This window comes from Neoarius graeffei, chromosome 11, assembly GCF_027579695.1.
Source record: "Neoarius graeffei isolate fNeoGra1 chromosome 11, fNeoGra1.pri, whole genome shotgun sequence".
Lineage (NCBI taxonomy): Eukaryota > Metazoa > Chordata > Actinopteri > Siluriformes > Ariidae > Neoarius > Neoarius graeffei.
The window spans coordinates 37,287,228-37,312,376 of record NC_083579.1 but is presented as its reverse complement, the minus strand read 5'-3'; the positions used below and the strand labels follow the sequence as shown (position 1 = coordinate 37,312,376).

At 40.8% G+C, this 25,149-nt stretch overlaps 1 protein-coding gene across 3 annotated transcripts in view; it reads right to left on the bottom strand.

Moving 5' to 3' along the window:
* prorp (protein only RNase P catalytic subunit) overlaps positions 1-25,149 on the bottom strand; it is a 54,329-nt gene that overhangs the window by 25,641 nt on the left and 3,539 nt on the right. For 2 of the 3 annotated variants that reach the window (XM_060933788.1, XM_060933789.1), the window contains exons 2-3: positions 24,452-24,503; positions 22,410-22,542 (exon numbers count right to left, since the gene is read on the bottom strand). In XM_060933788.1, coding sequence (XP_060789771.1) covers positions 22,410-22,542; positions 24,452-24,503 — 185 coding nt within the window. The remainder of the gene's footprint in view (positions 1-22,409; positions 22,543-24,451; positions 24,504-25,149) is intronic. The other variant, XM_060933787.1, reaches the window with a different exon arrangement.

Genomic DNA, 25,149 nt, shown 5'->3' with positions numbered 1-25,149 from the left:
GCCTCTCTCATCTTTTTAAGTGGGAGAACTTGCACAATTGGTGACTGACTAAATACTTTTTTGCCCCACTGTATATGTCATATTTAGCAAAATTACTCGTGTCATTTAGAAAAAGTGCTTTTCTGACCACAGGTAGCTCCAAAAGGGATGCACTTAAATCATTCTTTATACCATAAAACAAATATTTGGTTCCATATCATTGGAAACATAGTTAAGTTTTAATGTTGAATGCCAGTAAGTTTTCAGACTATTTTGATCAAATTAATATGTAATGCCGCTTTTCCACTACCAACGCGGCTGAGTTGGGCTGAGCCGTGCCGTGCTGAGTCGAGCTGAGTGGGGCTGTTGGAGTTGCATTTCGACTACAACTGCGCTGAACCGTGCTGGCTGGAAGTGGGTGGACACATTGGGTGGAGTTAGCGAAAGTGGGTGGACGTCACGTGATGTCGTTAGGCGGCGCAAACAGTGACATCAGTGAGCTTTTAAGCGGTAGTCTTACGACCCGGATAGTAAACAATAAACATGGAGGACATGGAGTGGTTTGTGTTGCTGGTCTTCGTGCTGTGGCTTGTTGTCACCGACAACAGATACTGGCAAGAGCGTATAGATGAGGCAAGGCACATAAGGCTTCAGAAATTCTCGTAATTCTTCTTCTTCCGGGTTTACGGTGTTTACAGATCCCAGCGTGCTCGCGGGGCGTGTGTGGGCATGTGAGGACACTCCTCCTCACCAATCAGTACACAGGGGAGTGTCTGCTCATGCCCCTAGCCCCACTCGGCTCGGTTTGGCTCGCTTCAGCCCCACTCCAAAACCGTACGAGTTTTGGGTGCTGAGTAGGGCTGAAGCGAGCCGAGTCGTGCTGCTCTGAGGCAGTCGAAACGCGAGCCGTGTCAGGCTGAAGTGAGCTGAAAAAGGGTAGTGGAAAAGGGCCATAATTGTGTAAAAAAAAATGTCCTCTCCGAGACAGCTAATTTTTCAATATAAAATAACATATCTAAAATGATTTTCATCCTAAAATGTGGTCAAGATATTGGGACATAAATATTAGAGACAACTAACACAAAGCTTACAGCCTTATATTTCAAAGCACTATGGAAGTAGTGGATTCTGAATCGTCAAAAAAAAAAAAGTCCTCTCCGAGAATCACTTCATTTGTTTCTCCCAGCCCTGCTTAAAGCTACACTTAATCTTGTTATAATACAAACTATTACACATGCCTATCTGTTCTTTAACTTGTCCTTCACTTAAAAACTGGTACAAGAACCAGTTTGAATCAATTTGAATTTTGGATCCCTGTGAAACAAACTTTGTACCCTGATTGTAAAACAACCCTTAGATAAATCAATAACTTTCAGTTTCACTAAAGCAGCAGTTTATGGTTGAGTTTAGTGCTCATGTGGTAGATTATGTGGAAAAGAGAACATAATGCATGTGAGAAATATTAGTGTGCAGACAAGGCTTTGTTTATTTAAAGAAAAATGTGCCGAACATGACTTTATGTGAAAATGATGCAGCAGAACAGCCTTGCTTTATCATGACGCTTGACTTTAAACCTTTGATCATCTCTTTTCATGCTTCACAAGTTTATATTAATGCGCTCACTCGGATACGTTATCTTTTCTATAGTAACACCTTGTTCACAGGGACTTGTACAGCAGACGCTAAACTAATACACTGCAACTGCACTATAGCAACATTTTTTGCTATGAACTTTGGCATACAACGAACTAAGTTTGTGCCCCCCGCATTTAGTGACGATGAATTGGAGTCTTCAGAAACGCATCGCTGAGCCATGCGCTTCTCTTCCCCTTCAGAGACAAACAATAAGTAATAAAGTCCATGGTCAAGTTAACAATACGTGTTAACGTCATAAAACAAAAGGTTTAACGAACCTCACTTAGGTGTCGATCGCCAACAGTTCTAGAGAACGGTGATCAAAAGGATCGATAAAAGGACGAAATGACTGCTGACATCATCGGTGATTTGTAACACATGAATGAACTGAATGATGAAGATTTAGAAACCATTGCGAATCAGTGGGTGGATACTGACAATGAGACACTGGTAACCTCCATCATTTCCATAATGGATGAAGAAATCATATATATCATCTCATTATCTGTAGCCGCTTTATCCTGTTCTACAGGGTCGCAGGCAAGCTGGAGCCTATCCCAGCTGACTACGGGCGAAAGGCGGGGTACACCCTGGACAAGTCACCAGGTCATCACAGGGCTGACACATAGACACAGACAACCATTCACACTCACATTCACACCTACGGTCAATTTAGAGTCACCAGTTAACCTAACCTGCATGTCTTTGGACTGTGGGGGAAACCGGAGCACCCGGAGGAAACCCACGCGGACACGGGGAGAACATGCAAACTCCGCACAGAAAGGCCCTCGCCGGCCACGGGGCTCGAACCCGGACCTTCTTGCTGTGAGGCGACAGCGCTAACCACTACACCACCGTGCCGCCATATTATATACTGTATGTGCGCGTGATTATATGATATTATGGGTGTCTGTATATGTATGGATGTGTATAGTTATATGTATACACTGCATATATGTATTGTATGTGTGTATATATATATATATATATATATATATATATATATATATATATATACACACACACACACACACTATAAAAAACGTAATACGTATCTGTATATATGATTTGATCGATATTATACCATGTTGGAATGTTTTCTTTTTTGTTTGTTGCTTTTGTTTTCTTTTATATATATTTTTATTATGGCGGAAAGTGACGTTTGATTAGCGGTGGTATAGAGGGTTAGGATTTGATAAGTTATTTACTTCTTCCTAATCCTTTCCGAACATTATTATGTTACTGCCTTGTGGCTACACTATTCTGTTGGTTCATGATGATGTTTTGATTATTGCATTTTTAAAATAATTTTTTATTATTATTTTTTCTTCTTTACTGTTCGGAATCAATCAATCATCGCATCCATTCATGATCCTTTAACTCTGTCAATAAACTGCGATAAATTCCTGATAAGGAGAATGTGCCTAAAATTAAAGCAGTCCAGGATTACAAGTTCCTTCGGCAAGTAAAACTGATGGGCCACTAGTATCATGTTTTTACTTACTGAAAGTTTACAATATTCACCTTATTTTTATGACACTGCGTCATGTACGCGTGCGCGCAATGGCTCACCTCGAACTGCTACTCACATGCATGCTGCACTCAAGCTCGTGAGAACTAATTGTCGTGCACCTGCTCCTGATTAGAGCGCAATCACAGCGTGTGCTTATAAGGACTCTGGAAAAAAGTAAAAAAAAAAAAAAAACAGACTTTGCAAAGTACGCGCATTGTACATTGTCTCTTCTGGTTTTGACTTTGTTTTGTATATTTGGATTCTACCTTTCATTCTTGCCTCAGCTATTCTGTTTGTGCTTCGCATGACCCTCGCCTATTTCCTGATTCTGCTTTCGCAGTACATTTTGGATCTGTTTGTCTGCCTGCTTGTAAATAAACACTCTTTCTGCAATTACATCCGTCCATCCACCTCCTTTACATGACACATAGAAAACAGTGACTTATTTCCTTTACTTGGTAAATATGTAAGTGAATTAAGTGTAAATATAAATTAAATACAGCTGGTCTTGTTTTATGCAAGAGTGAGTGTTTGGTGTGACAAGTGGGTCTGATTCAGTATTATGACCTTTTCGGTATAACGAACTATTTGGACATCTAGCAAGGAGTTCATTATTGCAGAGTTGCAGTGACAAACAGAGTAAAAACGTGTGTAATCAATAACATGGGGACGTTTTCAGTAAGATGTTTATGCAACATGTATGGAAGGAGTCTCCAGTGTCAGTGCTTTGTAACAGTCAGATGTAAAGCTTTCTGCGTCCACTTAAAGCTTTCTGACATCTTCAGAATACACGAGTTTCCGCATTGTGCTTTCTTGGTAACATGGCAAGCTGTGTCTTTTTTTTTGTCTTATTAAATTGAAGCGAGAGAACAAAGAGAGGCTGGTAAAGGAATGATGGTTTATAAATGCTATAGCGCAAGTGAGAACAGAAACTAACTTGTTTCGCAGGTGTTCCACAGAATTAAACATAACTATAAATGGACACAAAGCCTAACATATTATTTAATAAATCAAAAACTGTAATGACTTGCAAATTTCTGTGTTATAAGAGGAATAATGTCTGATTTGCGTCAGGCTACATCACTCCACCCCGGGGTTGATTATTTTCCTATAAAAGCACAACCCAACGGAGATGAATAAATGAACTAAACTGATCATCAAATTTGCATTTGTAACACTACTCATAACACACTTTATTTATGTTAGATTAGTGACTAGGAATGGAAGTGATGCTTAATAAAACACGTCTCAAAACTTCATGAACGTGCTGTCAGGAATATCAAAGATCGGTGGATACGTACCACAGATAAGACAGCATCGTAGAGTTCTGTGCACCTCATGTACGGCCCAAATCACAACATTTTTTGCAGAAATCCACTAACGGTAGTTTATAAACAGACTTTTGCAATGCTTATTAATGCGTTATAAAGGTGTGCTTCTAATAAAAAAATGTGTGCATGATCTGTGGGAGGGTTTGCAGAGTCCTGTGGTGGTTTCACTTCAGCAGTGTGTGTGTGTAGCCTCTAGACCCCCCTAAAAAACACACACACACACACACACACACACACACACACACACACACACACACACAGGGACTTTCCATGGTCACTCATGTGAGAGGCCTTTGAGGGCTGAAATGTGAAACCCCTTTGTGCCACGAACGCGCCTCAGCCATAACACCCACAAACAACTGTCTCACCACACACACACACACACACACACACACACACATAGCGTCCACAACTCTTACAGAAAATTCAGCGTGTGCTGATGCTAAAATTTCACACAGTGACGCTAATCTAACGACTTAGTATTTAATTATTTTATCACAGATTATTTGACACGATATTGCATTTGTCCTGCAGACCCTTAAAACCAGATGCACTTTATTCAACGACCTAAAAAAATACCCAACCAGGCCGCCTACTCCTGAACAACACACTGCATATGGAAGAAAAATATACATACGTCTTTAGACACTGTATATGTAATGCCTCATCTAAAGTGAAAAAGCATTACATTACGAACATATAAAGAATATAGATATATTAGTAATACCTTTACCTTTTATTTAAATTTTTAATTTAATACATTCAAATTAAAAAAAATATATAATGAATATAAATACTTTATGTACGCATACAAATATATTTGGAGTGATTTTGAACATCAGTATTGTACATATTGAGTAAAGCGTTTGCAGTAACAACACTGTGCATGTTAAAACATCATGTAAAATTACCACAGGACTGATTATAAATAAACTGTACGTGTGAAAAGAGATTTGAGTGGAAACGATTTGTACAAAAACATAAATAACCATCATGTTCCTGCTGCAGTAGGAATTTCAGTGGAGACGTGTGATACCTTGTGTTGACTATCTCCTAAATCTGGCTGGTGTGTATGCAGGCTAAACTGAGACATGCACACACGCACGCACACACACACACACAGGAGTGTGTGCCCTGGAAAGCCCCTAACTCACATCTAAATGTGGCAGTAGGCAGCAAGTCTGCAGGCCTGCACTCTATTTACATCTGCAGACTGAACGCCTAGGAAAAAAAAGCACCGTGAACTCCAGGAACAATTAAAGTGAAACAATCTGGTGAAAATGAAACGGACTCAATTTTACTCTTTTTATATATTTTAGGGGCGGCACGGTGGTGTAGTGGTTAGCGCTGTCGCCTCACAGCAAGAAGGTCCGGGTTCGAGCCCCGTGGCCGGCGAGGGCCTTTCTGTGCGGAGTTTGCATGTTCTCCCCGTGTCCGCGTGGGTTTCCTCCGGGTGCTCCGGTTTCCCCCACAGTCCAAAGACATGCAGGTTAGGTTAACTGGTGACTCTAAATTGACCGTAGGTGTGAATGTGAGTGTGAATGGTTGTCTGTGTCTATGTGTCAGCCCTGTGATGACCTGGTGACTTGTCCAGGGTGTACCCCGTCTTTCGCCCGTAGTCAGCTGGGATAGGCTCCAGCTTGCCTGCGACCCTGTAGAAGGATAAAGTGGCTACAGATAATGAGATGAGATATATTTTAGGTCATACCTCCCTCCTAACATGCTAAACTGGTGGCAGTATGCTTTCATTGCTTATTTGCTCCATTAGCATCTGCGGGATGCTAAAGATGAAAACGTCACATGCTAAATTTGTCTCGGCTGGACATTTCACTTTAATCCACAACATCGCTTTAAGTGCTGCACACACTCGCACTGTAAATGGAATGATGGGATTGCATTCCCTGAGACAGACACAAATGACACACACTGCTCAAATGTCCAAAATAAGGACAGAAGACAGGTGTCGATACGAGTCTCCAGATGGGATAGACTTTACCTCACTGTCCAAACAGCTGGCTTACACCAGGCAGCTGCTCATAATATTATGCACGCTAAATATCGTGATGTTCAGTGTAAATAATTATTGGCATGTGCAATGTTTAAACCCTTATCTGTAGCACACTAAGATTTAAGTATTTTTATAATCATATTCAAAAATCCTGCTTCACGTCAGAGCAATCAATGAGTGAGCAGATCCATGAAGAGGAGTGAACTGGGGAAATGAATACACCGATGGGATGTCGCTGCCATCTGGTGGTCACTGTTGTAAATGTAAAGCATGCACAAAGAAGGTGAGGACTGACTGCCCTGATCTTGAAAGGGTAAGGCATTAGTTAATCAGCTGAGCTTAACTTTGTAAAATGCATTATGACAACTTTCCCAGAAAGCATAGCAACCAGCCGATACTTATCTGACATGAATCCATTAACGATGCTGTACTATTATAATACCTATACTGTTCCTATAGTATTCTCATACTGTCCCTATACAATTCCCATATAGCTCTCGTACCATTCCCATAGTGTCCCAATATAGCTCTTATAATATTCCAATACTGTCCCTATATAGCTCCACTACTACTCCTATACTGTCCCGATATAGCTCCCATACTGTACCATTCCCATACTGTTCCCATACTGTCCCTATATAGCTCCCATACTGTCCCCCTATAACTCCCATACTGTTCATACTTTCCCTCTATAGCTCCCATACTGTTCCCATACTGTCCCCCTATAACTCCCATACTGTTCATACTTTCCCTCTATAGCTCCCATACTGTTCCCATACTGTCCCCCTATAACTCCCATACTGTTCATACTGTCCCTCTATAGCTCCCATACTGTTCCCATACTGTCCCTCTATAGCTCTCATACTGTCCCTATATAGCTCCCATAGTGTTCCCATACTGTCCCTCTATAGCTCCCATATTATTCCTATGTAGCTTCCATACTATTCAAATACTGTCCCTATATAGCTTCCTTACTGTTCTCGTACTGTCCCGATATAGCCCCCATACTATTCCCATACTGTCCCTATATAGCTTCCTTACTGTTCTCGTACTGTCCCGATATAGCCCCCATACTGTCCCTATATAGCTCCCATACTATTCCCATACTGTCCCTCTACAGCTTCCATACTATTCCCATACTGTCCCTCTACAGCTTCCATACTGTTCTCATACTGTCCCTCTACAGCTTCCATACTGTTCTCATACTGTCCCTCTACAGCTTCCATACTATTCCCATACTGTCCCTATATAGCTCCCATACTATTCCCATACTGTCCCTCTACAGCTTCCATACTGTTCCCATACTGTCCCTCTACAGCTTCCATACTGTTCTCATACTGTCCCTCTACAGCTTCCATACTATTCCCATACTGTCCCTCTACAGCTTCCATACTGTTCTCATACTGTCCCTCTACAGCTTCCATACTGTTCTCATACTGTCCCTCTACAGCTTCCATACTGTTCTCATACTGTCCCTATACAACTCTCATACTATCCCAAAATAAAAGTCAAAGTCCCTTCCCACACCATGTGGCGCATAGGGCGGCGCCGATCTCTGTTTCCGTAGCCCTCTGCCTCTCGTCTATTATATCAGTGTTTCCCAACCTTTCTTGAGCCACGGCACATATTTTACATTTGAAAAAAAAAAAAAATTTTATATATATATATATATATATATATATATATATATATATATATATATATATATATATATATATGAGTGATTCCACGCTTATGGGTACTGAAATGGGGACATGAACTTATTTTTAAAAATTCACCTAAAACCATTTCTTTTTTTACCATCAGGTCACAAAACATGTAATCTTTAATGAATGATATGTTCAAAGATAACTTTAATTTTCTGAGATGTAATAAAAACATATTTATATGCCAAAGTCAGTACGTAACAGAAGTGTTGTGGACATATATATTCTCAATTTTAACAATGTAGAATTACTTTTTGAAACATAGGAAGGTGATGTTTTAGCAAATATAATTAATAAACATGTGTAGTAGAATAAACATACACATTCTTTCAATAAGATTAACATGGTATATAGCTAGATTGTAATTAATTTGTAACAGACGCGAGATGGACAATCGTAACAGAAGTAATGTAACAGACATCATTTTGGAACTCATAGGCTTGACTTTGGCATATAAATATGTTTTTATTACATCTCAGAAAATTAAAGTTATCTTTGAACATATCATTCATTAAAGATTACATGTTTTGTGACCTGATGGTAAAAAAAGAAATGGTTTTAGGTGAATTTTTAAAAATAAGTTCATGTCCCCATTTCAGTACCCATAACCGTGGAATCACTCACACATATATATATATATATATATATATATATATATATATATATATATGGGCGACACGGTGGTGTAGTGGCTAGCGCTGTTGCCTCGCAGCAGGAAGGTCCGGGTTCGAGCCCCGTGGCCGGCGAGGGCCTTTCTGTGTGGAGTTTGCATGTTCTCCCCGTGTCCGCGTGGGTTTCCTCCGGGTGCTCCGGTTTCCCCCACAGTCCAAAGACATGCAGGTTAGGTTAACTGGTGACTCTAAATTGAGCGTAGGTGTGAATGTGAGTGTGAATGGTTGTCTGTGTCTATGTGTCAGCCCTGTGATGACCTGGCGACTTGTCCAGGGTGTACCCCGCCTTTCGCCCGTAGTCAGCTGGGATAGGCTCCAGCTTGCCTGCGACCCTGTAGAAGGATAAAGCAGCTAGAGATAATGAGATTAATAAATAAAGCCAAAGCCAACGTGTGTGGGGGTGGGGGGTCTGGGAGGGATACCCCCCCAGGAAAATTTTGAAAATAAGGCCTTACAAACCACTTTTCCTGCAATCTGAGCTGTAGTAGATAAAAAAAAAATCTGTTGTCTTTTTTATATATTTACATGAAAATATGTTTCAAATCAATAGGAGTATTGTTTGTTTGAATTCAAAATAAAATCACATTCTACATTCAAGGGTATGGTTATAATTTATGATTAACAAAAATGACAAACTAAAGTCACATTAAACTTAAGTTCTATTAATTATCAAAATGTTCATATATTAAATAAAATTTCTTAGGGTGACTGACCTTTTCTCCCTATGTCCTCATTAGTTGCATATGATTTCTTCAAGAAGTCTTTTGAAATATTTAAGTTTTCAAAACTGTCAGCATTAATTCAGATTTACTGACTATCATGTACATGTTCAATGTATTAAATCAAACGAATGCTAAGTTTATGGGATAATGTCTATGTACACTTTATACAATTATTTATAGTTCAGTCACTTCTCATTTTCATTTGATCATTTCGACGACTTCTTCAGCTTTTTGGCCAAAGACAAAAGCTTGTCAGTCCTCTCTTTTGTAAGAACTGTTATGATTGGCTATCATGCTCTCGCCATCGATGTTTTGGCCAATTACATTGTAGATAACACGTATTCTACCACGAGACTTAGTGAGACTAAAGATGGCAAAAATGTAAACGTGTAACATCGTCGTAGGAATGAATTACGCTTGAGTATCACGAAGGAACATACCCCAACCCCCCTCAATAAATGAAAAAAAATCTCAACGGATTTGGCATAATATAAAAAGGTCGATTTTTACTCAGAAAAAGCGGAACTCTGCCGAAAACTCTCATCCCTGCTATCGCTATCACCGCTGTCACACCCGAAGCATTGTTTGAATGGCAACAGGTAGATACACAGGTTAATTAGCTACCTGCTGCCATCTATTGGAAGAGTATTTAATTGTTCTGCCGGTCACTATATGTCGCTGGCATAGACGAATGAACAGGGGCGTCACTAGACCCAAGACCATACTGGGGCACAAAAGGGGCACAGGAAATGTATGCGAGCGCGCGAAGCGCGCGAGCTAAAAATTTTGCACTATATTTATATTTATATTTTTTATATAATATATATTACATTTTATGTAATATATATTATATTTTATGTAATATATATTTATATATTGATATTTATATTTAGAAACGGCCTGCTTAAAACTAGTCACTAGAGCTGTAAAACTCAAAATGATTACGAGGACACTGAATCCAGGTCAATCATTTAATAATAACAGTATGAATATTTGCAACATTTGTGATAATAGCAATGTAATACTTATACTGTTGGTAATATTGTAAAAGAACATATTAACATACAATACAACACCGCCGAGTTTTTAAACTCAACCAAGAGTACTTAATGGCCAACAGTATTCACACTTGATACCTTTTAAATCACCAAACATATCTTTGTAAGCACACGCATTTTCAGCATTGAACATCTCTAAACACAATCCAAAAGCCTCTAAAAGCACCACTGTGTGTGTGTGTGTGTGTGTGTGTGTGTGTGTGTGTGTGTGTGTGTGTGTGTGTGTGTTACAAAAATGACAGTGGAATTACTGTCTACTAACCTGTAAACAGTTGAAAAACACGGAGAGATGGTTTCCCCTGCTCTGAATTTCATTGCATCTGAGGGCTGCTGGAGTCTGCGGTCCCCATAGCAACCAAGATGTTACTCATGTCACGCGCACACTTTTTTCACATTGCTTAGTGTGCGCGAGGCCAGCCAAAACTACCAATGTAAAAGCATTGTAGATGGTCTTCTTCACGCATCGGTTAGCCTACCCCACGTTATGAATTAATTAAATTGCAGCTATTCCCAAGTTTAAAATTCAGAGCGTTTCGTCACTGGATTTTTTTTACTGGGGCACTACAGATCTATACTGGGGCACGTGCCCCAGTAAAATACCCCTGGCGACGCCGATGCGAATGAAGACAAATTATTTGCAGTAAATAAATAATTTTCGGAACAATTAAGTGAAATTGGATAATGTCCCACAGTACACCTGATGATCTCTCACGGCACACTAATGTGCCACAGCACAGTGGTTGGGAAACACTGTATTATATAGCTAGGGTTACAGTGGGGGGGCTAGTCCTCTGGTAACCACAAGAGATTGCAACGTGCCTTGCCAGACGGCACCATTTTTTATGATGGTCGTCTCCGGATCGAGAGGCAGACATGCTAACCACTAGGCCAACTAGTGGTTTGTCCTGATATATCTCCCCTACTATTCCCATACTGTCCTGATATAGCTCCTATACTGTTCTCATATTGTCCCGATATAGCTCCCATACTGTCCCGATATAGCTCCCATACTGTCCCAATATAGCTCCCATACTGTTCTCATACTGACCCTATATAGCTTCCCATACTATTCCCATACTGTCCCGATATAAAAGTCAAAGTCCCTTCCCACACCATGTAGCGGCGCCGATTTCCATAGCTCTCTGCCTCTCACCTATTACGTAGCTAGGGATACGTGGTGGGGGGGGTCCTCTGGTGCCTTGCCAGACGGCACCATTTTTTATGATAGTCTTTGGAATGACCCAACCGTGAATAGAACTCACGATCTCTGGATCGAGAGGCGGACACGCTAACCACTAGGCCAACTCACGGTATGTCCCAATATATCTCCCCTACTATTCCCATACTGTCCCTCTATAGCTCCCATACTTTTCTCATACTGTCCCTCTATAGCTCCATTACTATCCCTGAATAGCTTCCAAACTATTCCCATACAATTCGTACTGTCCCTCTATAGCTTCCACACTGTTCTCATACTGTCCCTCTTTAGCTTCCATACTGTTCTCATACTGTCCTTCTATAGCTTCCATACTGTTCTCATACTGTCCCTCTATACCTTCCACACTGTTCTCATACTGTCCCTCTTTAGCTTCCATACTGTTCTCATACTGTCCCTCTATAGCTTCCATACTGTTCTCATACTGTCCCTCTATAGCTTCCACACTGTTCTCATACTGTCCCTCTTTAGCTTCCATACTTTCCCCCTATAGTTCCCATACTACCCCTTACTGTCCCTCTGTAGCATACTATATTAGTATAGTATTACTATCCTCTTCATACTTGTCAGATCTGCGGTTTGAACCCCGGTCTCCAGAGTAAGAGACAGTTGCTGCGTTCATGTGCTATGGGAATTATGGTAAATACCAAACGCCAACATGGAAAGCACACATGAACGCCCCCTCTTGTGGTATTTTCCACTGGGCAACTCGTAGAAAATTTTGATACACGAGTTGCCAAGATGAGATGAACTTTAAACTTTTCAACATGGCGGCGAGCGGTACAAGACACTTGAATGCTAAGCATTGTACGCTACTAAAGTTTTTTTTTTTTTACTAGTACTAGTGGGTAGTTTTTGGTGTCTATGCAATGTTGCGTCATTAACAAGTGTAATATAATACGTTAGAAATCCATTTCCTTTAAAAATGTGTTGTTATGGTTTGTTTTTACCTATCCAGAGCAGACGCTATTGCTAACGATAGCTAACTATTGCTAACTTGAATCTGGTCCACCATCTTTAATTTGTCAACAACAGCAAAAGCATGTGAACACAACACACTGGTAAATACCACTTCCCAACTGGAAAATATCATCTTCCCATAGCACATGAACACAGCAAGTGTAAGATCCCCTGAGCCAACACAATGGATGAACTGGTCCCAATTGCAGAGGGACCCAATCACAAGAAGGTTGCTGAAGCACTTTCCTTTAGATCTGGCAAATTCCAAATAATGCAGGTGTTGAACCAAACAGGTCCCATATGAGGTCCCAGTAACAGAAAAATTCACAAAAGGAAGTCCAAACAGGTAGCACTTTAACCAGTCCCAAGAGCACTTTCCAGGAAAAGCAGGCCAAAGGCAAAGACACAAAAGATCCAAAAAATGACACAGACGAGATTCCAAAGACTGAGAGCAGCAAAACAAGCGCTAAGAAACTTAGGCACAGTGTCAAAATAGCGGTCAAAAGGTTTCAAACTCAAGGCTTACATTCTCAGGAGCACAGCAGACTGTAGAACTCAGCAAGGAGCACAAGGCGAGGCACACAATATATACCTCCATGCTAACTAGACACAGGTGTAAGAAATTAGCAAAATACACTCAAATGGGCAACACGGGTACATCTAGTGACGTAAAAAAAAAAAAAGGTGCTGCAACGTATGAAAAAGTACCAAATCCTGACAATACTATTCTTATCCTTTCCCTATATAGCTCCAATACTTGTCAGATCTGGGGTTTGAACTCAAGTCTCCCGCTTGAGAGACAGTGTAAGATCTCCTGAACCACTACAATGGATAAACTGGTTCCAATTTCAGAGAGACACAAATCACAAGAAGGTATCTATTCCCATACTGTCCCTATATACAGTGCCTTGAAAAAGTATTCATACCCCTTGAACTTTTTCACATTTTTCCACCTTACAACCACAAGTCTTTTATCGAGATTTTATGTGATAGACCAACACGGAGTAGCACATAATTGTGAAGTGAAACGAAAATGATAAATGGTCTTCAAAATTTTAAACAAATAAAAATCTGAAAAATGTGATGTGCATTAGTATTCAGCCCCCCTGCGTCAATACTTTGTAGAGCCACCTTTTGCTGCAATTACAGCTGCAAGTCTTTTGTGGTATGTCTCTACCAGCTTTGCACATCTAGACACTGAAATTTTTGCCCATTCTTCTTTGCAAAATAGCTCAAGCTCAGCCAGATTGGATGGAGAGCGTCTGTGAACAGCAATTTTCAAGTCTTGCCACAGATGCTCAATGGGATTTAGGTCTGGACTTTGACTGGGCCATTCTAACACATGAATATTCTTTGATCTAAACCATTCCATTGTAGCTCTGGCTGTATGTTTAGGGTCATTGTCTTGCTGGAAGGTGAATCTCCTTCCCAGTCTCAAGTCTTTTGCAGCCTCCAACAGGTTTTCTTCCAGGATTGCCCTGTATTTAGCTCCATCCATCTTCCCATCAACTCTGACCAGCTTCCCTGTCCCTGCTGAAGAAAAGCATCCCCATAGCATGATGCTGCCACCACCATGTTTCACAGTGGGGATGGTGTGTGCAGGGTGATGAGCAGGGTTAGTTTTCCACCACACATAGCGCTTTGCATTTAGGCCAAAAATTTCAACTTTGGTCTCATCTGACCAAAGCACCTTCTTCCACATGTTTGCTGTGTCCCCTACATGGCTTCTGGCAAACTGCAAACGGGACTTCCTACGCCTGTCTTTCAACAATGGCTTTCTTCTTGCGACTCTTCCAAAAAGGCCAGATTTGTGGAGTGTACGACTTATAGGTGTCCTGTGCACAGATTCTCCCACCTGAGCTGTGGATTTCTGCAGCTCCTCCAGAGTGATCATGGGCCTCTTGGCTGCTTCTCTGACCAGTGCTCTCCTTGCTCGCTCTGTCAGTTTAGGTGGACGGCCATGTCTTGGCAGGGGCGGACTGGCAATCTGTGCGTTCTGGAAAAGTCCAGAACGGCTGTCCGGTGTACAGCCGCCGGCCCTGTTCAATAACCAAAATTTTCAGTCTATCAACTAACAACAGGTGGCGCTAAGACGATAATTTATCCGTCAATCATTATTCCATAGGCCTAAAAGCCAACAAAGAAGAGTAACGTTAGTGTCTGTCAACAGAAAGATGGCAAGCAGAAAATGTAAGGAGAAAGGTGGATGGGAAAAGTTAAAACAAAAGAAAGTGAAGTCACTTGAAGAAGATGCTTCAAAATGTAGAAAGCTCACAGAGCTTTCTGGCAGCAGTGCAACTGCAAGCAGCAGCAGTAACGATCATGTCACGTTATCACCGAGCGAGACTGAGAACCAGGTGGACATCCAACCTGACCAACCACATGCTGATGATGATAGTCATGATGAGGGGCAGGCAGCTGAGGGAATTTCACCGGAGGAGGAGGTACCAGTAAGTGACAACGACATAAAACCATAGCATAAAACAGGTTACGTAAAGGCCACTCATAGACCCCTCTCAGAGTAGGCCAATCTTCTATTGACTGGATTTGCAGTGTGATGATCAGAAATATGTGCAGGGGCAAAGACAGGTTTTTAATTTGGGCACCATGGCGAGCGTAGCAAGCCTAAAATTTTTTTTTTTTTTACTATTTTCGCGCGTAGCGTGCCGAAAATTTTTGACGCATCATTTTTAGTGCAGCCCTTAAAGAATAATAAATAATAATAATTATTATTATAATTAAATGTATGAGTTAAGCCATGTTTTTAAACATGAAAAGTAAAAAAATCAAGTACTAGATATAATAGCTTATGCTCAGGGGCGGTCTTAACATAGAGGCATAGGTAGGCGGCTGCTTGGGGCCCCCCACCAGCGGTTGTAGTAGGGGGGCCCCCAACCAACCTCAAAAAAAAAAGAAAAAGCCCCTTATCATGATTCATGAACACTTCAAAAGTATGGTACATTTTACTAATATTCCTAAGAAATACGTTGAAGTGTGAGTGTGAATGGTTGTCTGTGTCTATGTGTCAGCCCTGTGATGACCTGGCGACTTGTCCAGGGTGTACCCCGCCTTTCACCCGTAGTCAGCTGGGATAGGCTCCAGCTTGCCTGCGACCCTGTAGAACAGGATAAAGTGGCTAGAGATAATGAGATGAGATGAATACGTTGAAGTAGTAGTTAAAATGTCCAGTTCATGGTTATCTGTCCCTACACATACACCCCATACTTTCACAATGAAATGGACTAGTCCATAACGCTGCGCAGCGCAGCACGAAAGGTAAACACATAGTGACCGGAGTCTGAACAACGCGAAAATGAAAAGGAGTTACCCAAGCGGATCAAAAAAAAGAAAAAAGCGAAAAGACGCTGAGAAATATGTGACAATGCTGCCTAAGTTGGGAAACTTTTTTACAACTACTGTTAGCAATAGAGACCGCGACAACATCATCAACATCATTCAAAACATTGAACATGATGCCGGTACAGCAGCTAGCTGCTGTGAAGCGGCACTAGCTGAGGAGGATAACATCAAGCAAGACACGTTGTTGCCACCTTCCATCACTGACAGTGTCAACGTTGACACAAATGAGGTGGAAGAGTTATCCAGTGATGGCCATTTTGACACCGATGATGATGACCATATTGTTAGTTGGTGACAATTTTTTTTTATTATTTTACATTTTCCTACATCTGGCTGTGCACTATGTACGTGTGAAGACCTGTGAGAAGACATCAACAAGTAGGACTCTGATGTGGAGAACAATCTCTCTTTTCTCTCTCATAGACTCTCTCATTCATTCACTCACCCTCTCTGTCTCACACACAGAACACTCTCTCTCTCTCTCTCTCACTGACACATACATTCACATGGATATGGAGTTGCTTACAGCCAAATGCCACCTCATCTCTCCTCAGTCCACACTTCTTACCTCCCCTCACTCACTCACTCACCCACCCACCCTCTCACACACACACACTCACTCACTCACACACACACACAAACACTCACTCACACACTCATTCACTCACACACACTCTCACACATACACACAAACTCATTCACTCTCACACACACAAACACTAACTCACTCACTCACACATACACACAAACACTCACTCACACACTCAGTGCGTTTACATGCACATAGAGAAAATCGAATTTCTGCCGTAGCTCGACTGAAATCGAAGTTCTAAATGCCATGGAAACACCTTAGCTCGGCTGAAATCGAGACGAACTTGATTTCTCGTAATCGAGCTACGCGACCTACATTAAGCGATTGTAGCCGAGCTACTTAGTGCATGTAAACCCTATTGAGCTACGTAGTCGAGCTACGTACTTCAGCACTGCCCCTTCCGGAAGTGACGAGTGACGAGACCACAAGCGGGAAACACAACAGCCTCGGTCGGCATGACAACGAATCATGACAACAGCATGAATCTTTTCTTTTTGTGGCATTGTTTGCACTGTTAAAATTTAGCTCACTTACTGTATCACCAAATACATCTGTACAGCTGTTGCATAGCTGTGAATTGTGTACATAAACAAGTCATTGTATTTGTGTGCATGTGTATGTATATATATGTCCAACATCTGAAGAATGTCAATAAAAACAAAACAATTGAACTTTGTGTGTTTATTAAGACATAAGTTAAAATGTAAGCAAAAAAAAAAAATTTTCTGTAAGCAAAAAATGGACTTTAGAAAAATATGCAATTGTGCAAAATAAGTTGTCTTACAAAACAGTGGTCTGCGCCGGACAGTTTGTAGCCATACAGTCTGTTAGAGCAAGCCTAACAGCTTGAGCACGGAACTTGTGAACACGGAATAACTTTGTTTATACACTTGAATAGCTCTTCTTCATAACGTCAACCGGAAGTGTACCAACACGATGGGGCGTGTAGCGCCACCTGTGGCTCGGGTGCACAATGTACCTCACACAATAGCTCGATTGCCTTGTGTGCATGTAGGATTGGATTTCTCTGGCACCCCTGCTGGGACCCTTAGCTCGATTACCGACAGCAGCTCGATTTGGATGTGCATGTAAACGCACTGACTCACTCTCACTCACACACACAAACACTAATTCACACACATACACTAACTCACTCACTCTCACACACACAAACACTAACTCTCACACACACACACACAAACACTAACTCACTCACACACAAACACTAACTCACTCACACACACACACACACACACAAACACTAACTCACTCTCACACACACACACAAACACTAACTCACTCTCAAACACTCACACACACACACACAAACACTAACTCACACACACACTCTCACACACACAAACACTAACTCACTCACTCACTCACACACACACACACACACACACACACACACACACACACACACACACACACACACACAAACTCACTCTCACACAAACTCACTCACTCTCACACACACAAACTCACTCACTCACACACACTCACACACACACAAACACTAACTCACTCACACACACACAAACACTAACTCACTCACACACACTCACTCACACACACACACAAACTCACTCACTCACACACACTCACACACAAACACTAACTCACTCACACACACACACTCACTCACACACACACACACACACTCACACACACAAACACACTCACTCTCACACACACACACTCACACATACACACACACAAACACACTCACTCTCACACACACACACTCACACATACACACTCACACACAAACACACTCACTCTCACACACACAAACACTAACTAACTCACTCACTCACACACACAATCATGTACATAGTTTTATTTACAGAATGTTTGAAATGTTCTGATCTTTAAAAAAAATAAACAGTGCTGGTTTTCCTGGCATTTTGGCAAAGACAGATGTTATCTGAAATCTTATTCTCTGTTGGGTTCCATCATGACTATTAGTTTGTGCAGTGCTACACTTTGTGTGTTCTCTGCTTTCCATCTTCATTTTGGAGTAAAGAAGTGTATGCAGGGTTTAAAGGGGAATGTTTTTTTTCTCCTCTCCAACCTTTACTTCCCTATAGATTAGCTTTACCTGCCTATCCACCATGCAGTCGGTACATTTTTTTTTGTTTCGGATCGGATGAGGGGGGCCCCATACATACCTTCACCTGGGGCCCCCAATTTGCTAAATCTGCCACTGCTTATGCTATATTTTGTAAGCCTAATTATGATCACAGCATCTATTTGGGTGCACATCTATTTCAATTCAACTTCCAATATAATTTGGTATAAATTAATTTGGGCATAAATGGGATAAAAATAATTTCACTTAAGTTTAAAAATAAGCTGGTACAAAGCAGATTACATAAAAGTCTCACATAAAATATGTAATAAAAATCCATAGCGTACCTGGCAACTGTAAGGCAGCTGTTGCAGACGACAAGTCAATGACCTCGACCTTGTCAACAATATCGTCTGATGTCTTCTGACTGTTCTGTCGTGTGATAAACCTCCCCATTCCCCCGCCTGTAGACTTAATAATGCCATCGATTGTGCGTTTTCCATGAATATATGAACTGCTGTTCTTATTATGTGATTTACCAGTTGTCTTGGGTCTACCACGACCCGGCATGACGACCACTTGTCAATCTATACTATCAACAGTATCACAAACCGACAGCCACGTGTTATCATGAATCGTTGAGAATTTCACAACATAAACAAAGAAAGTATATTTTACGACATTCAGACGTCAGAGACTCAGACGCGGTTTACGGTAATCGCTAGACGCATCTCATGTTCACTTCATGTTATGAAGCAACTGAACAACAAATTGAAATATATATGCCAAAAAATTACATTTAACAATAATTTAAAAATATTTTGGGTTCTCCACCCTTATGAAACAGGATTTTTTCTTCTAATTTGGGCGATTTCATATGTTCTATTTTGGGCCTTTTGACAAGCCCGTAATTTGGGCGCCGTTATACGGTATGTAATTGGGGCTGTATTTGCCCTTGATGTGGTTTATTGCTGTCAAAACAAACACGTAACTACCAAGCAAGCCAATTATAAATAGATAGGCAAGCACAAATGGCCACGATTTCATATGTTCACCTCTGCATAATTCATGCAGATTAGGCTCTTTACGTTCAAGAGAACCAAAGCTCTAGCCTATCATTAACCCAAAGTTTGAGGGGGAGAAGTGTTTTCCATTTTGGCACTATTTATCTTTGTCTTCTCTTTCGTGGTGCGTGGTGGAATGTCTGTGGAATAGGCTACAAATGTTGTTTGAAGGATGATTGGTTGAATGGTATCATAACTAATCACAGCAGCACTGCATTGTGCAATTTGTTAATAGTCTAATTTTAGATCTGTTTGTCAGGCTTACTTACCAAAAAATCAGCATAATATTAAAACTATAAAATGTGTCAAGCAGGCTAATTCTTACACAGAATAGACCTAAAAGGCTAAAAATGTCATTGGGATTTAGGAAAAACCTCCAAATCTGTTTTATTCTTCTTGTCTGTAGCCTAGGTATCAAATGCTATGTTTATCCAAAGTTTTGGCTGGTTTTTAAAAATAGAATTTTGAGGTATAAGTACAGGTTTAAAGGCTGTCATTCCAAATAATACTATTAAACAAATGTTAAATCAAGCATATGTCAGTGCACAGTGTGAAGGGTTTTCCTAGATGCCATTGCATAGTTTAGATATAATCAACAATAGCATTAGCATCCAACTTCATCTTTTCAATTGTTTGTTTATTCAGGTTGAAGACAGTGGCAGCTCAAAAGATGACAGGGAGAGTCCAGGAAAGTGCCAGAATGAGGGATCAGTGCCCCAATATTTGTGTGGGTTTTGTTATGACAGACAATATACCACTGTAGCACTTTACTATAGCACTATAGTATAGTGGGCCTATTTGGGGGGAAAGTCCAGGGCCGTTTTTTGGTCCCAGTCCGTCCCTGTGTCTTGGTAGGTTTGCAGTTATGCCATACTTTTTCCATTTTTGAATGATGGATTGAACAGTGCTTCTTGAGATGTTCAGAGCTTGGGATATTTTTTTATAACCTAACCCTGCTTTAAACGTCTCCAGAACTTTATCCCTGACCTGTCTGGTGAGTTCTTTGGTCTTCATGATGCTGTTTGTTCTTCAGTGTTCTCTAACAAACCACTGAGGCCTTCACAGAACAAGTGTATTTATGCTGAGAGTAAATTGCACACAGTAGGACTCTATTAACTAATTAGATGACTTCTGAAGGCAATTGATTGCACTGGATTGTATTTAGAGGTATCAGAGTACAGGGGGCTGAATACTAATGCACACCACATTTTTCAGATTTTTATTTGTTTAAAATTTTGAAGACCATTTATCATTTTCGTTTCACTTCACAATTATGTGCTACTCTGCGTTGGTCTATCACATAAAATCTCAATAAAAAACTTTTAAGTTCGTGGTTGTAAGGTGGAAAAATGTGAAAAAGTTCAAGGGGTATGAATACCTTTTCAAGGCGCTGTAGCTCCCATACTATTCCCATACTGTCCTCATATGGCTCCCATACTATTCCCATACAGTCCCTCCTGCTCCCATATTATTCCTATACTGTCCCTATACAATTCCCATACTGTGCCCATGCTGTCCCTCTATAGCTCCCATACTTTTCCCATACTGTCCCTATACTATTCCCATACTGTCCCTATATAACTCCAATCCTATTCCCATACTGTCCCTACACTATTCCCATACTGTCCCTATATAACTCCAATTCTATTCACATACTGTCCCTACACTATTCCCATACTGTCCCTATATAACTCCAATTCTATTCCCATACTGTCCCTATATAACTCCAATCCTATTCCCATACTGTCCCTACACTATTCCCATACTGTCCCTATAGAACTCCAATTCTATTCCCATACTGTCCCTATACTATTCCCATACTGTCCCTATATAACTCCAATTCTATTCCCATACTGTCCCTATACTATTCCCATACTGTCCCTATATAACTCCAATCCTATTCCCATACTGTTCCCATGCCGTCTCTATAAGATTCCCATATTGTTCCCTTACTGTCCCTATACAGCTCCCATACAGTCCCTATTCTATTCCCATACAGTCCCTATTCTATTCCCATGCTGTCCCTATTTTATTCCCATGCTGTCCCTATACGATTCCCATACTGTCCCTATTCTATTCCCATGCTGTCCCTATACTATTCCCATACTATTCCCTATATGATTCCTGTATTGTTCCCATGCTGTCCCTATACTGTTCCAATGATGTTCCCAAGCTGTTCCTATACTATTCCCACATTATTCCTAAACTGCTCCTATGCTGTTACTATAATGATGCCTTGCTTTTCCAATACTGTTCCCATACTGATCCAACAATGCTGAGATACTATTTTCGTAATCTGACCCAACACTACTCCTACACTGTTCTGATGCTTATACTATACTATTCTGATACTGATGTGTGTTAGCTCGCTCGCTAACTATGCTAGTTTCTGAATGCGAGAATTTGTGCAGGTCCCTGCAGTCCTGTCAGTGCTGCACATCTCCTGTCAGGTGACTTGCCTCTGCAGTGTGTGCATTTTTAAATAAGACATGAACAGAAGTTATAGGATGTGCAGCGAACCTCAGGTGTGGTCTTATTGAAGACGTCCCGGCCCTCGATCACATCCTCCATCACTCTGTGTTTTAGCTGAGTGTATTCCTCCTCTGTCAGCTGGATGGACTCCAGTTCTGTCCCGCAGCCCTGACACACTCCTCTGTTCAACAATTCAAACACGCTCATTTCGTTTGTAAATTATTTTATAATAGTACTTTGTATCACTGTGCTTTCAGAGCATTTCTCTGGATTAATGAATCTGTCAAATAAGTGTATTTTAATTTCTGCATTAGTCATCGTTCTACTCCAGCATTTACAGCTAAAAGCATCTGGTTTTTCTTAAAAATCCCATACAGTGGGGCAAAAAAGTATTTAGTCAGTCACCAATTGTGCAAGTTCTCCCACTTAAAAAGATGAGAGAGACCTGTAATTTTCATCATAGGTATACCTCAACTATGAGAGACAGAATGAGAAAAAAAATCTAGAAAATCACATTGTCTGATTTTTAAAGAATTTATTTGCAAATTATGGCGGAAAATAAGTATTTGGTCAATAACAAAAGTTCATCTCAATACTTTGTTATATACCCTTTGTTGGCAATGACAAAGGTCAAACGTTTTCTGTAAGTCTTCACAAGGTTTTCACACACTGTTGCTGGTATTTTGGCCCATTCCTCCATGCAGATCTCCTCTACAGCAGTGATGTTTTGGGGCTGTCGCTGGGCAACACGGACTTTCAACTCCCTCCAAAGATTTTCTATGGGGTTGAGATCTGGAGACTGGCTAGGCCACGCCAGGACCTTGAAATGCTTCTTACGAAGCCACTCCTTCGTTGCCCGGGCGGTGTGTTTGGGATCATTGTCATGCTGAAAGACCCAGCCACGTTTCATCTTCAATGCCCTTGCTGATGGAAGGAGGTTTTCACTCAAAATCTCACGATACATGGCCCCATTCATTCTTTCCTTTACACGGATCAGTCGTCCTGGTCCCTTTGCAGAAAAACAGCCCCAAAGCATGATGTTTCCACCCCCATGCTTCACAGTAGGTATGGTGTTCTTTGGATGCAACTCAGCATTCTTTCTCCTCCAAACACGACAAGTTGAGTTTTTACCAAAAAGTTCTATTTTGGTTTCATCTGACCATATGACATTCTCCCAATCCTCTTCTGGATCATCCAAATGCGCTCTAGCAAACTTCAGACGGGCCTGGACATGTACTGGCTTAAGCAGGGGGACACGTCTGGCACTGCAGGATTTGAGTCCCTGGCGGCGTAGTGTGTTACTGATGGTAGCCTTTGTTACTTTGGTCCCAGCTCTCTGCAGGTCATTCACTAGGTCCCCCCGTGTGGTTCTGGGATTTTTGCTCACCGTTCTTGTGATCATTTTGACCCCACGGGGTGAGATCTTGTGTGGAGCCCCAGATCGAGGGAGATCATCAGTGATCTTGTATGTCTTCCATTTTCTAATAATTGCTCCCACAGTTGATTTCTTCACACCAAGCTGCTTACCTATTGCAGATTCAGTCTTCCCAGCCTGGTGCAGGTCTACAATTTTGTTTCTGGTGTCCTTTGACAGCTCTTTGGTCTTGGCCATAGTGGAGTTTGGAGTGTGACTGTTTGAGGTTGTGGACAGGTGTCTTTTATACTGATAACGAGTTCAAACAGGTGCCATTAATACAGGTAACGAGTGGAGGACAGAGGAGCCTCTTAAAGAAGTTGTTACAGGTCTGTGAGAGCCAGAAATCTTGCTTGTTTGTAGGCGACCAAATACTTATTTTACCGAGGAATTTGCCAATTAATTCATTAAAAATCCTACAATGTGATTTCCTGGATTCTTTCTTCCCATTCTGTCTCTCATAGTTGAAGTGTACCTATGATGAAAATTACAGGCCTCTCTCATCTTTTTAAGTGGGAGAACTTGCACAATTGGTGGCTGACTAAATACTTTTTTGCCCCACTGTATCTGTCTTAGCAGAAACGAGCTTTATCTAATTTTGGATTAAGGTCAGAACTATAGTTAGGACAAATGTTTAATAAATGGTAGTGGAATTAAATTGTATTTATTTAGTTACCCACTGGGGATCCACAGAAGTAAACGTCCCTCTCCAGTTTTCATCTGGTAAACTGTAACGAGATAAAACATGACGTCTTCAGAGATCCACTTTCCAAATGATCGCAATAATGATGGTTAAATGAATATTAAAAGAAGAGAAAAAAAGAAAGCAAACGAGGGATGAGAAGATATACTGATAGACCTTGCTATAGAAATCTGAAATAGTTATACAACTGAATCAGTTAACTTTGTGCTGTACTAGTGTGCATATATTGGTAAGCCACAAAAATACAACCCCGATTCCAAAAAAGTTGGGACAAAGTACAAATTGTAAATAAAAATGGAATGCAATGATGTGGAAGTTTCAAAATTCCATATTTTATTCAGAACATAGATGACATATCAAATGTTTAAACTGAGAAAATGTATCATTTAAAGAGAAAAATTAGGTGATTTTAAATCTCATGACAACAACACATCTCAAAAAAGTTGGGACAAGGCCATGTTTCCCACTGTGAGACATCCCCTTTTCTCTTTACAACAGTCTGTAAACGTCTGGGGACTGAGGAGACAAGTTGCTCAAGTTTAGGGATAGGAATGTTAACCCATTCTTGTCTAATGTAGGATTCTAGTTGCACAACTGTCTTCGGTCTTTATTGTCGTATCTTCCGTTTTATGATGCGCCAAATGTTTTCTATGGGTGAAAGATCTGGACTG